General features: G+C 35.3%; 1 protein-coding gene across 1 annotated transcript in view; it reads left to right on the forward strand.

Moving 5' to 3' along the window:
- LOC145694709 (lysosomal alpha-mannosidase-like) overlaps window positions 1-14329 on the forward strand; it is a 134876-nt gene that overhangs the window by 77630 nt on the left and 42917 nt on the right. Inside the window, exons 9-12 of the mRNA XM_081771236.1 lie at window positions 2588-2795; window positions 4817-5010; window positions 7738-7955; window positions 9740-9945. Of these exons, the coding sequence (XP_081627362.1) occupies window positions 2588-2795; window positions 4817-5010; window positions 7738-7955; window positions 9740-9945 (826 nt within the window). The remainder of the gene's footprint in view (window positions 1-2587; window positions 2796-4816; window positions 5011-7737; window positions 7956-9739; window positions 9946-14329) is intronic.

Below are 14329 nucleotides of genomic sequence, written 5' to 3' on the forward strand. Positions count from 1 at the left end.
GCTAGTTTCTATAGCAACAGAAACTAATTAAACAGCTACCTTCAACCTATTTTGGCTGATTTTTTTGCTTAGGAAAATTTAATGAAATTAAATAAAATCGCGCAACAGGATGTAGACTGCTTTTTCTGGATGCCAACGTCGTTGTGGGCTCTTTGTGATAATTGGAATTGTGATTTGGAAGACACATAGACCCGAATCTGCGGGACGGAGGAATGAAGCTCATGCTGGTCCGCAGAACCGGATAGAGTGGTGCCCGAAATGGTTTGTGAGAGACTTGGAAAGTCCGTCTGTGGTGGACGTGTACCCATCTCAGCCGGCTGTTATGTGCGTCCAATGTTCGTGTTGTCCAGTGTAGAAGTCCTTGAAAAAATATAATAGAAACTATTAAAACACAAGAAAATAACAAATAAAATTAAAAAAGCACAAAAAGAAAAAATCGCACACGTTTTTCTCGATGGTACTGGGCCCACGTGGAAAGGTTTACCTGAAGTGTTAATTTCTTACTTTTTTGTTTTTTACTATTTAGAATTATTGTTATATATTTTATATTTTTATTTTTATTATTATTACTATTGATTGTTATTCATATATATTTACTATTTATTGTTATTTATTTGTTGTTCTCATATTTCATTCTTTTATCTCTTCTTTTAGAATTTTCTCTTTTACAGCAGCTTTTTAGTTATATTTTGATATATTTATTTCTAGATTTGAGTCGTATTGACTGTGACGGGAACAAATAGCCTTGCCGCTGATGTCCCCATTAAATATCAATCAGCCAATCAATAATTTGCAGCTTGACCTACCTTGACCTGAATACATAAAAGTACAACTATTGTACATTTTTCGTTTATTTTCTTGGGACTTTTTCGATTATAGATTCTTCCTACTCTCCTATACCTATTAACATAGTCACATCTTGCTTTGGCCCAACTTTCAATAAAAAAAATTAAACCAAGTAACTGCTCGGCAATTTATCATTTTGAAAGTTTTGAACTAGTGTCTGATCATGTATCGTGTGTTTATTTTTCAACAAGTCAAATTTTTAAAAAGTTTGCTCATCGTTCGTAACTATAACTATCGTAACTATGTGGTTTTTAAGATATAAGTATTTGATAAACTTCTATATTCGCTCTAGTTTCTGAGAGTAAATTTAATCTAGAGAATTCCATTCTGGACATCATACTTTAATTTTGATCACTAAAACATTATAAAATGAAATATACGCGTCAATACTAAATAACAAACTAGCTCTATGTCCTATGAAACTAGGTGGTTCAATGCCGGTTCACGAAAGTTCTCCATTGATTTCTGTCCTTAGCTTACTGGATCCAGTTTCCACTTCCTATTTCTATTTCTCCGCGTCAATATTAATATTTTTGTATTAAGATGATACAAAGCATAAATGTTCTGTGACATTTCAAGTTGTTATGTTGACGTGTATATCAAATTTTACGTCAAATAGTACTCCTATGTCTTATATTACTTGCATTTTTTTCTAAGATTTATCAATTGGTGATCTATACGAGGATGCATTATCATGATTCGTTTTTCTCGTTTATGCCATTGATCTTGTCTCTTTTATATTAATATATATTTTATTTCCATCAGCTCAGTTTAGTTCGACATCTATATACCGTTAAACACTCTATCTGTATATTAAAATGCTAAGTTTTTATGTTTGTGGTGAAGAAAAGTGTATATGTTTGTGGCCAATCCTTTCGAAGCGGATTCCTGGGAACCATAGGCTCTTGAAAAATGCCGTTTTCACTGATCGATTGCAAATTTTGTGTAGATTTAATATTTTGAATATTTTAAATTGAATATTTCAGTTCTAATTGAATATTTTAAAAATGGCCGCTATTTCTTTATTACAACTTTTAGGGGTACATTGGAATTGTTGACATTTTAAAAATTTAAATCATCGTATCCTAGGAGTTATACATTCCAACATCACATATTTGTATACGGGATTAGTATATCTCTCCGGCGTTCATTTGATGACCGGAAATGATAATAAGGATAACCATTACTCCAGGCTAAGATGAATCTTTATTGTTTGGAGTATTTTGTGCAATGAATACCATATATCACTGACATTATAATTAATTGTGTGTGTGTGTGTGATGTATTTTCTTATTACATGTTGCTTTACAAGAAGAAAGAAAACACTGATCACACATGAATTAGAAACTCCAACCGGAAGTAGGCTCAAATCTTTAAAATGGTGTGAGATATTAAAAAAAATAATCGAAAAAATCTCCCCTTTGTGGTACCCATTGCAGAATTTTACCGAGACGTCTTTCACTTGTGTCTGTAAAGGATCATGTACAGATGTGAGGAATGAGAAGGAGATTCACGTTCATATGTGAATGATGCACTGTGTATACAGCGCAGGTTCAACTAGTATCATTTAAAACTCCAATAACTACACACTAAAATTTAATATACTATTTTCAGCATACGTAACAAGAACGTGAGGAATAATTTCAGTAAATCGTTGGTAGAATTTGAGAACATAGAGGTATCAATGAACACCCTTCCATATAATAATAATAATAATAATAATAATAAATTTTCATTTTAGTGCTATAAACGCCGAGGATGATATGAACGCATTCTATTCGACACCTTCTTGCTACATGAAAGCTATCCATGATTTAAATATAACTTGGACAACAAAGGAAGATGATTTCTTTCCATATTCTTCTGACTTTGTTACACATTGGGTTGGATTCTACACCTCACGGCCTACTCTTAAATACTTAGCGTACAAGGCGAATAATTTGTTACAGGTATGATTTAAAATGTTTGCTTTTTAATATAAATGCAATGGCAATAAGCAGATCATATTAATAGTTGGCTATATGGAATCGCTATTTTGATTGTGTTTATTTAAAACTTCATTGAGAATAATATAGTTCAACACGAATGCATTTACGACTCTCGGAGGCTGAAAAAGAGTAAAATTCTTTAGTTATATCACCTTTCAATATCTATTTTTAACCAGAAGATCTAATAAATTCTTCTACATTGCTAAACCGTCCTGTTGTAAGCTTTTTCTACGGTTTTTGAAGAGTACTACTACATTACTGAACAAATCTTAGTTAACCGAAAGACGAGATAATCTACATTCAGTTTCGGTAGAATTTATACATTTCTCCAACGATTTTTAAATATACATGGCGAACTTCCTTGTTGACTCAATGAAAAATTACATAATTTTTTGGTACTACTTTATTCAATACTACACTGAGAAAAAAAATTGTAGGTGGCGTACTTAAAAAGATAGGTTACATGCGTAATTCCTGTAGTTTTTGGACTTAACGTACAGCAGACGTATAACTGAAAACGCATGTTTTATAATACTTTCTGTATAAGTGTTCCATCTATACTTACTTTCCGTATGAAACGATATAGGCTTTCAGAATCTCACATACAAATGGACGTATAGAACATATAGCTGACGAAGGTAATATAAGTATATGCATGTGATATACGGAAAACTGTTAGATGTCAGACATCCTGCAACGGCATGATGTAACATCTAAGGGCAGTGCCTATGTAGCGTACGGATAACGTATGCTCGGTACTGATTTCTATAGTAAGCAAAAGGATACCGTATATTTGTACAATATACCGCTGTCCACAGAACGGATTTTTCTCTGTGTAACTGAATATACCCATTCTTCGCATGGGGACTGTATTTGGAAGGCAACGCCTGTGGGAGTATCACCTTTCATTTGAGCGACCGCGAAAACTATGGATTTGACACTAATATCGGTCACTTTTGCTATTTTTACATGTCTCGGTATCCCCGTCTCCCGCTGACCCCCGGGCCGCATACAATGGTAGCTGAATTTTCAAGCCCTCGCTAGTGGAAGTGTCACCATTGATCTCAACGACCGCGAAAACTATGGATTTGACACTAATATCGGTCATTTTGGATTATTTTTACATGTCTCGGTATTCCCCCTGGTTACCCCGGCCCGCAACCGAATAGGGTGAATTTGAAAGTTAATGTGATCGGAGTTTCACCATCGATCTCAGCGACTGTAAAAACTATGGATTCGACACTAATATCAGTCAATTTTCTACTACTTTCACATGTCCCGGTTAACGTCACCCTGAGATCCCCCTGGTTCAAATTGAAAAAAAAAACGCTTCGCTTTGTCTAGTGCCTGGACCAACGTATAAGTGACAAAAATTTGGTAACTCTCGCTCAACTTCTCTGGTCCCCAAAACGGTCTCGGTAAACGTCTCCCCTGAGACCCCCTGGTTCGAAATAAAAAAAAACGCTTCTTTTTGATCTGGTCCTGGACCAAGGTACCCGTGACCAAATTTTAACTCTCGGTCCATTCGTATGGTCCCCAGGCCGCACACAGACAGACAGACAAACACACAAACAATCTCTTTACTTTATTAATATTAGATTAGCTGAACGTTATATTAGAAATTAACGTTTGCCTATTTGTTAATTATAATCAAAATTATTAGCTTACCTAGTAAATTTCTTGTTTATCACTTAATTACTTTGTTGTTCTAATTTTCCATTTGTCATTTACCTCATTAACCATTTATTATTGCAATCTGAATTCAAAGCAAAGAAGTTCAGATTCAGACACGGACCCATAACTTGTTGAGATTGTCCAAAAGTAGAATATATCGTGAAAACGGAAATTCGAAAATCTGAACTATGACCATGGATGTTTGGCAAAACTTCGGATATTTAAGTAGGTGTTTTGACTATCATATTTGTGAAATAAGGAAACTACTGTTAATTACCGTATTATTACTCTTATCTTCCAATTAACAGATCTGCAAACAATTGCGAGCGGTGGCACTAGAGGGGTTTGAAGATCAGGAAATGTTATTGAAGAAGGCTATGGCTATTCTTCAGCATCATGATGCACTTACTGGGACATCATTGCAATATGTGGCAGATGACTATGCTAAGCTTTTGTCTGAAGGGATGGAGGCTTGTAGCCAAGTTGTTGCCGAAGCATACAGGTCAGCAAAATTTTAACTACAACTAAATAAATAGATAAATTACTTTGCTTCTTCTCTCCAGAATCTGCATGTCATATTAACATACATATTACACAATTCGAGACCAACATCTTCCCAATATTGCATACGCAAGAAGCGATGTATGGTTATTTCCATCTATGGACATCACTGAATATCAATAAATAGTAGATTATAGTGCAGATTTGTCGGGTAACATTGAAGTGCAACTGTTTATCAATGTAATATAATTGATCTAAAGGAAATAAGTATCGAATTCTCACTAAGGTAATGAACTAGTTAAGGATTTCTGAGAATGTATTCCAAGATTATTATTATATTAAAACAAATTTTGGAATTATAGAATGTAAGAAAACGACTAAACGAAAAGTATTTAACATGCATCAGTAACGAAAACATTTTGGTCATTCACTATTTTGCCACTAAGGTGCCATTATTTTAATAAGGCAGACACAACACTCTATGATCTTTTTCCGTCTAGCTATTACTGAACAATCAAACCTTTTTTTTAAAATCAATGCCATAGAAGACTATCAGTTCGTAGTGCGCCGATTACTTCATCCGACCCATGTTACTGTTCGTATATAATAGGCCAGTGTTTATTGACGGAAGTGTAACTAGAGCTCGATTGATTTATCTTAACGTTTGCTCACAGCATGGATACTGTCAAAATAATATAATTCATGCAAGATAGGACATTACCATTACGAACATTTCCATTATCATTACAGGGTGTTTTGACATAATTGCTTAACATTCTAAAAATTGCGCACTTGTCCTAAAAGTAGTCATAGAGGTAATGAATGGAAGCAAATAGAATATTACCTCATTCCGTGAGCATTGCCTCACTCAGTTACATAAGAGAGGATGGAGGAAACGTGTCTGCAAAATGGATGACAGATATTCCATTATGTTCAGGTCAGGGATTGGCGAGCTAGGGATAGTGATCAACTTCACTCCGATGTCCATTAGGACACATCATGTGTGGTTCGGCGTGTTTTCTTTCTGGAATAGCGTAATTGAACGATAACATTTCAGCATAGGATGTACATGATCTCCTAAAATGGTGACATACTCACAGTTGGGAGGTGTCAATACAGGATCCACTGAAAACCAGGATATTGCGGCCCACAGCATCACAGAACCTCGCAATGTTTTACGGTTGGGCGAGGACGCTGAAAGTCATAAGCATCTAGGGGAATTTTGACGTTACAAGTAACTCAATCTCTTATACAAAAGACAGGTCGGATGAATCACATGTTATACTAGAAAACAGCATAATGTTTTCAAATATTCTTGCTTTTACCCTGCTGACTTTAATGGTTTTTTCATAACTTACTCGTTAGTTTGGCTGTAAGGAAGGTAACTGGACAAAGAAATGTTTTGGGGACACTCGGATGGCAGCGAAACAATTACCAAATCGTGTGAAACAACTTAGTCTCTGGAAAGCAGTTCCACTTTTTCTGGCCAGAACTGTACGAACATTTTAGAATCATGAACACGGCACTTGTCATTTAGCAGGATGGGAGAGCTAATTGGATATTCATATGATCTCGGAGAAATGTAGTGATTTTTCCAATATAAATTTTGGTTCATGTTTGCATTGGTCTGTAAGTGACCCAAACCAAAACACTAATGCACCATCACACTCCTCTTTCAACCAAATTGTAGGTTGAAATGCTTCATCGGAGTTTGTATGCAATTCGAGCGTTGCATCAAAAGAATATGACTCGTCGGACTCCAAGTTTCCAGTTTACTATAGTCCAGTCTATGTAGTTGATCACACAGAGGACATGCATCTTCATACGCAGCAATGAGAAGTGTTCATTGTATGAAGTTTCTTTCGCAACATTTTTCTAAAATTTGTTGGAATGGATCTGCATTCACAAAATACAGCAATTCGTTTCAACTTCAAAGGAAGTTTACTTGACCAGGTGCAAAACTCCGAGGGTAACTTTAGGAATAGAACTTTATAGCGGCAACATTGTTTTTCTTACAAACGTATGGTGCGTCTAGAGCACAAAGAAATCAAGTCGTATTATCTAAATTATGAAGAAAAATGACAAAGTTTGTTTGGAATAGTTACGTACATGGAAAAGTTTACGCTTTATTTTTAAATTATAGAAGTTATTTACAATGTGTGAACATGAATATTTTAAGCACTGAAAGGAGCTCCAGATAGAGGTCTTAAATATGAAATATCTTTAAAATGACAAACACCGGACTTGTTTCCTTTGTGAGCTGAACAAGACATATGTCAGACCATCTCTTCTAGACACGTTGGATGCACCAACAAGTGGGATTTATTTATTTACAGTGTGACCCCAGGTACACCTCAACACAATGGGACCTTTCTTCCAATCTTTGCTATCCGACTGTTTGGCACAGTCACTCCATTTAATTGTTATGATCATTCCTTAACAGTATTGGATCATTTGTTCACGCCTTATCAGTATAACGATAGACAGACACATACACACACAAACACACACACATGTACATACACAAACAAATATTCTCTTTAGTAGAAAGAAAAGTAAATTAGAATTGGAAAAATCGCTCCGAAGTTATTGACAAATAAGTTTTGCTACTGCCTATAACACGACAACTTTAATGTAAGAAAGAGGTTGATTTCAATAAAGTAAAAAGAACTAGGTTTAAATATAAATAAAATAAAATAAATTATATTTAAATCTTTTCTTTTTAAAGGACCATTTTGATCAAGGAATCTCATTGGATGCAACCAAAATATAAAAGAATACCTAACTGGCAGAAATCTTGTTTTCTTCTTAACATCAGTGACTGTGTCTACTCAGAGTACAGCGATAGATTTGTAGTCACTGTGTACAATCCTTTAACACACAGAGTATCTGTACCCGTCAGATTTGTGATCGCTTCAGGAGACTACGTTGTGTATAATCAAGATGGTAAGTATGCAAAAGGAACTATCTTACTTGGGATATTTTTTGACCGTATTGACATGAATGGAACAAGAATATACAGAGTATTCTAAAATTATGTAATTCCGAAAGAAAGTCACACGAACCGTCTGAGTTCACTTATTGGTAGACTTACTTCTCCTTTGTTATTAGCTTTCTATAAGTACAAGGATTTATTTCTTTACTTAAATATCAATTAACAATTTTGTTTTTACTGAGAATAATCCAAGATACTATACTATATTTACCTCATATTTAATTCAAAGGGGCCTCAGTAAAAACAAAGAAAAAGAAAAACGCTAATACCTTAGGCACAGACAAATACTCATCTGTAATGTGCATGAAATGTACAAAAAAGTGATCAGAAAATGATCAACACTGCCTAAAATCTCCAAGTATTTAGGTATAAAAATATTAAGTTTCGAAATATTCCATTTGTATTTGTAAAATGAGTTTGCTAGCAGGATTACAATGATAAACATTCTTATGATCTAGTATATATAATGAAAGAGTAATTTAATTTATTGAGGTACATCGAAACAAATTGATTTTAGCGTAATTGATGTTCGGACGTTTAGAAGAGCTGACACGGAACAGTAACTGGTAGCAGCGATTATAGGAGAAATTTTATCGTTAAAAACGTGATGTTCAGTATCTCAGAAAGGAGCGGTTAAATTTAAAGACGTTAGAAGAGGGTAAGGTATGAGGAGGAAATACCAGATTAAAATATTGTGTATTCTCGGTTTTAGAAAGTTCGGAATGCACCAATGTTGAGGATACTTGAGTTAAAATTAGGGATAGCATTTAAATTTAAATGGAAAAAAGTAAGGCGCTCAGAAATGCGTAGAAACAAATTATGATTTCACCTGGAATAAAGTAAACTGGCAGAAAAGAGAAAGCAGGCAAAAACTATGTTGGCTACAAAATTTCGAACGATACAACTCCACAAAATTTCGTTGATATCAGGTGGAAACTTCTAAAACTTTTAGAAAAAATGCGATTTTTTGAAAGCTAAACTTGTTGAACTTGAAGATAATAGTAAACACAAAATATTCTGGACGTGTATAGAGGTATCAAGGGATTTAAGAAATACTACCAGTCTTGTGTATGTATGCATCAAAGGAAGTACACAACACAATTCTCTAGGCTACGGATAGTATTTTGGATAGCTGGAGAGATTTCTTCGGCAGTTTGCTCCACATGCAGCCAAAAAGTAATGTTCGTCGAGAAAGTGAAGTACATACAGTAGAACCATATATTCCAGAGACGAACAGAAATCCGGTTCATAAATTATTTAATGATTTTAGAAAGGCTACGACTTTGTTATCACTGACACGTTGTATAACAGTTACCCAGTTTGGAATACCGTAAAATCTAGTTAGATTAAGATATGTTTAAATGAGTCCCGAAACAAAGTACGAGTAGGAAAATTGTCCTCGAGATTTCACATCAATGTGTTCGAGCGAATATGCAGTGCGCGGATTTGTTGCATTGCTTACAGTACAGTACCTTTACTTGGCTGTCTTGTCCTCTAGTCAAAGTGCGGCCGATCTTAGAGCTTCATGATAAGATTAAAAACTGAATTTCTATACCAGATATTAATAAACACTGTGGCTTGTTTTCATTATAATGATTCTTCATAGCTCTTCTTTATAAAATAACATGCTTTATATTTTATATGCTTTATATAAAATAGCATGCTCTTATTTGAATTAACGACAAAAGTAAAGCAAATAGTAAAATTAAAACTGGTAAATTCTAATTTATTTCAGGCAGTGAAATCACCAATCAATTACTCAGAATTCCTAACATAATCGTTACAATATCTGGCAGGACAAACTCATCAGGCAATGAATTAACATTCTTTGCTTCAGAGCTACCACCTCTTGGGGCGCACTCATATTACGTTCAGCGCATTTCAAGCGAACCCAAAATACTTGCTGAGGAAATCAGTACTAAAATGGAAGTTGGAAATGATGTAAGTACATGCAAACTTAGGTAAAACGTTTAACTAAACTCACCAGATTTGCAAGTCATGATGAGCCGTGATTGCCTAGTCAACTTTTAGCTGGGTGATTTGTGGTTTGCAAATCGAAATCACAACACTGACGATCTTGTAATTTATTCGCGTTTCGGAAATTTTCACGTTATACCCGGCGATTTATTTGGCAAAAAAATGTTTTTTTCGCTGTTCGAATGAGGAAAGTTTTCGATTATCAGAAAACTGAATCTGTGCTCCTCTGCTGCTAATAAACGTTCCGTATTAACCTGGACTTGTATTATTGTGCCATTTATTACCTCTCTTCAATTTCTTTTAGTTTTGAAACAAAGGAGTCATTTAGGGAGCGGGCAATTTCCTCCCTTCCTAAGAGTTTGAGGAATATATACACTTTAATCGATTGTCTGTTAATACACTAGTACAAAACGTGAACGTCTTATCTCTGTGATGTTCTTGCCCCCCTCAAGCGAAATCTGAAATAACGCCCCTGTTTTGACAGTCGATTAACATGAGAACTACAAATTCGTAATTGTAACTACTCTTGTCTATGAGCTATGAATTTTCTAGGAGTACTTTTTCATTGCACCTGGGATGCTGATTGTATTGTTTAGTTACGATTATAATGTAGTCTAATTTTGTCCAGATTAGACTAAGATTGTATTACTTATTCATCTGTTCGTTCCTCCGTGCTGAAGCAAAATGATACTGTACTTCACATGATTTTTGAGCTAGCTACTGGTGCTTTTCGCACGAGCCTTCGTGAAGAAGTATAGAAGTTAGCTATTTAGTGAAAGATTTCTCACAAAATGTACCGTTCATGTGTGTTGTATTTCTATTCATATGTATAAGATAGTATGTGCCGCATAGTATGTGCCATATATATAAGTTTCCCATTCCTGCGGTACTTCCGCAACGATATTTATAGATGTAGTTGATGAGTAATTATATGCCCGTAGCCAAACTCCATCTATAAAAATTGTTGCATGAATACCTTAGGATTTTGAAACATGGATTTTTGGATAGCTCACATATTAGTTCCTAAGTGAAGTTTTGACCCAACTACAGTAGGTCCCATAGTTTTGGAGTTATGGAACTTTAAAGTTCATACCTTTTTCATGTTTTCGGCAGCGTATAACTCCGAAAGGAAGCATTTGTGCACCCAGATTGGTCTACACTTTTTGTCTTATCTTGGTGTCAGGAATCATCTCCCAAATTTTGTCGATGTTGTTTTGAAACACTCTGTATATAAATGGCCGTTTCTTTTTTTACTACGCATTTGTGCTCTTCCACTACGACTGTTTATCTGTTAAGGCTTGACTTTTGATTGCCGTCACACAGAAACAGTACACAAGTACTCAGGTGTTCCACAAAAGTTCGGAGCTATGCTAGAAGAGAACGACGATTTTAATGTGGTGTATACAGACGGTTCCAAAACAAATAATTACGTTGGCTGTATCATCAACAACGATGAGGACATCTCAGAATTTAGTGTACATCGTATCCATTCAATATGTATTGCTGAACTAACAACAGTTAAGAATGCCCTGAACCATGTGCTTCAGCTTATCAGCAGTGACTCGTAGAGTGTTATTAAAACCCTGCAGAATGTCTTTACTAAACATACTGTCGTACAAGATGTTCAACTAAGATGTCATAAATTACAGCAACAGAACTGTCGTTGTCATCTACTGGGTTCCAGGACACATTTGAAGAACTTTTGTTTTCAATTTTTAATGAGCAATACATGTCGATCATTGACCTTATCGCCTATCTTCCATTACGCTATCAAATGCCGTAAAGTTGGAGCATTGCTTTGATACTTGGCAGTAATATGCCTTGAGTTGCACTTAATGATCGACAGGTGGTTGAGTGTTTGTGGAAGAACGACGAACGCGGCAGCGTCAGTATCAAGATAACCACCCCACTCTTCACATGAACCGCGTTAGGACAGCGTTCAGTGGTCCGGTCCTTGTGCGGTGAAGATGTGAAACCAATTGAAAATCGTAGGGTAGTAACGAAGTATTTTAATTCATGTTTGTCCCTGCAGCAAGTATGCAAGTGGTGTAAGAAGTTTAAAAGTGACATAACCTCTGGGGATGATGCTCCTCGACCGAAACAGGTTGAATGTGTAGTGACAGGCTAAAACATTACGTTAGCGGAACAGCTTGTAAAGCAAAACTTGCGTATTACGCTGAAGGAAATAGTAACTATCATGAATGTTCTGCATTTCAATAAGGTGTCTGCAAGATGAGTTCCACGTCAGTTGACTGCTGAATTGAAAGATCGTAACGTCAACGTCTGTGAAGAACTTTTAAGTCGTTTCAGCGCCGAGGGTGATACACTTCTGTACAGGATTGTTACAGGCTCTGGGACCTGGGTTCACTATCATCAACCAGAAACCAAAAGAAGCAAGCAAGGAATGGCGACATAGATCTTCGCCGAAATCAAAAAGAATTCCCCACTCAACCATCAGCAGGAGAGGTCATGTTCACTCTCTTGTGGGATGCAAAAGAAGTAATTTTGGTACAGTACACGAAAAAGAAGTGACGGTAGCCAGTGTTTCGTATTAAAACCTGCTGAAAATTCAATTTTGCCTTGCAATTAGACGTAAACGACGAGAACTTCTGTTCTCAGGTGTCCTCCTATGTATAACAACGCCCAACAGCATACTGCCCGTTTGGCAAGTTGAGACTATCGATGACATCAAATTTGAGTGTCTTATTTATCCACCCTATTAACCAGACCTTGCCACAAGAAACTCATGTATTTAGAAGCGATGGGAGGCAAGCTTTTCAATAGTGATGAAGAGATGAAAAATGCGGTGCACAAGTGGCTACAATCTCGATCAAAATTATTCTTCCAACATAGTGTCCATGCAGTTCCGAAACAGTGGGATACTTGCATTCAACGTCAAGGGAACTATGTTGAAAAACAAGAGGTAATATTTCCATTCCATTGTTACATTCTAAAATGTAGTGCACTTTTAAGGTTTTCATTTGATCCTTCCTCGTATATCATCCTCACCTGATTTCTCTGTTGAAATCAGAACTGACATGTTTAACCACTTCCAGTCCTATTTTCGTCCTATTATTTGGATGTAGATCGTAGTTTCACACAGAAACGAATATTTTTATGTTGTTTTTAGGTTTAATTAGGTGTTAGAATAAGCTATGGATGAGTCTCGTCTCATGAATAAAGAGAATTCATTTCATTTCAATTAGTCTGACTCAATTAATAAGTCAGCTGGTTGGCACAACCCAAGGTGAACATTACATATTAGTAGTCTAAATTTGTTTGTGTGCTGAAGAGCATAAATTTATGAGGCCTGAACAGAGTACTAGATAAAACAAAATATGAAGAACAAAATACTCAGATGAAGTACTTCCTAGGTGCTCAATCAAAGCTTCCATTAAAAAGAAATCGGACATAGCTTCTACAGTAAAAAAAGTAATGAATTTCAGAAGAATAATCCTATTAATAAAAATGCCAAATGTTCTTACAAGTACACCCTCTAGAAAGGTTCAAACTATCAGGGACGATATTTTATTTTGATTTAAAGGATACAATCTTCTAACTGAATGAGGTGAGAATGGAGAAGCAGAAAAACAAATCAATATCGATTGCTGTGAAATAATTTACTTTTGTGTGAAGTAACTTTATACAGTGACCTATTTTAATATTTATGGAAGTGGTTTAAGATTACATACTTAGCAGCAAATCCCATAGTTCTTATTTATTCCAAATTTGCCTTAGTATTTAAAATCAAACAGAACGTTCTCAATCAGCGAAATTGCTCCATTTTGTTAAGAAAAAATTCGAATGCGGCAGAACTTATGAAATGGGGTCTGTGCTTTAAGTAAATTGAGTTTGACAAAAAAAGCTAAGTGATTTTTGTTAGTTAGTTTGAGATTACCTTCCTTTTCAGCACCAATACTATTTGAGACGTGAACCTAAAGTTTAAAGTGGACTCTGAACAATCAGAATGCATTCACATTTCAAAGCTCTCCATTTGAGAATCAAATTCATGACCTCGTGCACCAAACACGTACATGCTAGTCACTACGTCAACGGAGAGGGAACATTGGTCCTTGTAGTGGTGGGTAATGTGATAACTGATTTTTTAAAAATAAACCATATATTTATTCGAAGTGGTGGCTTCTGAGAAAAGCGACATCAATAAATAAATATATAAATTCTATCGCTACAAGTTAAGAAAAGAAAAATTCAGCGACATCAAAAAATAAATAGATAAATTTTATCGCTACAAACTAAGATAAGAAAAAATCAACAACATAAATAAATAAATAGATAACTTCTATCGCTACGAGTTAAGAAAAAAATCAGCGACATCAATAAATAAATA

The sequence above is a fragment of the Thermobia domestica genome, chromosome 9 (assembly GCF_964235325.1).
Source record: "Thermobia domestica chromosome 9, izTheDome1.hap1.1, whole genome shotgun sequence".
NCBI lineage: Eukaryota > Metazoa > Arthropoda > Insecta > Zygentoma > Lepismatidae > Thermobia > Thermobia domestica.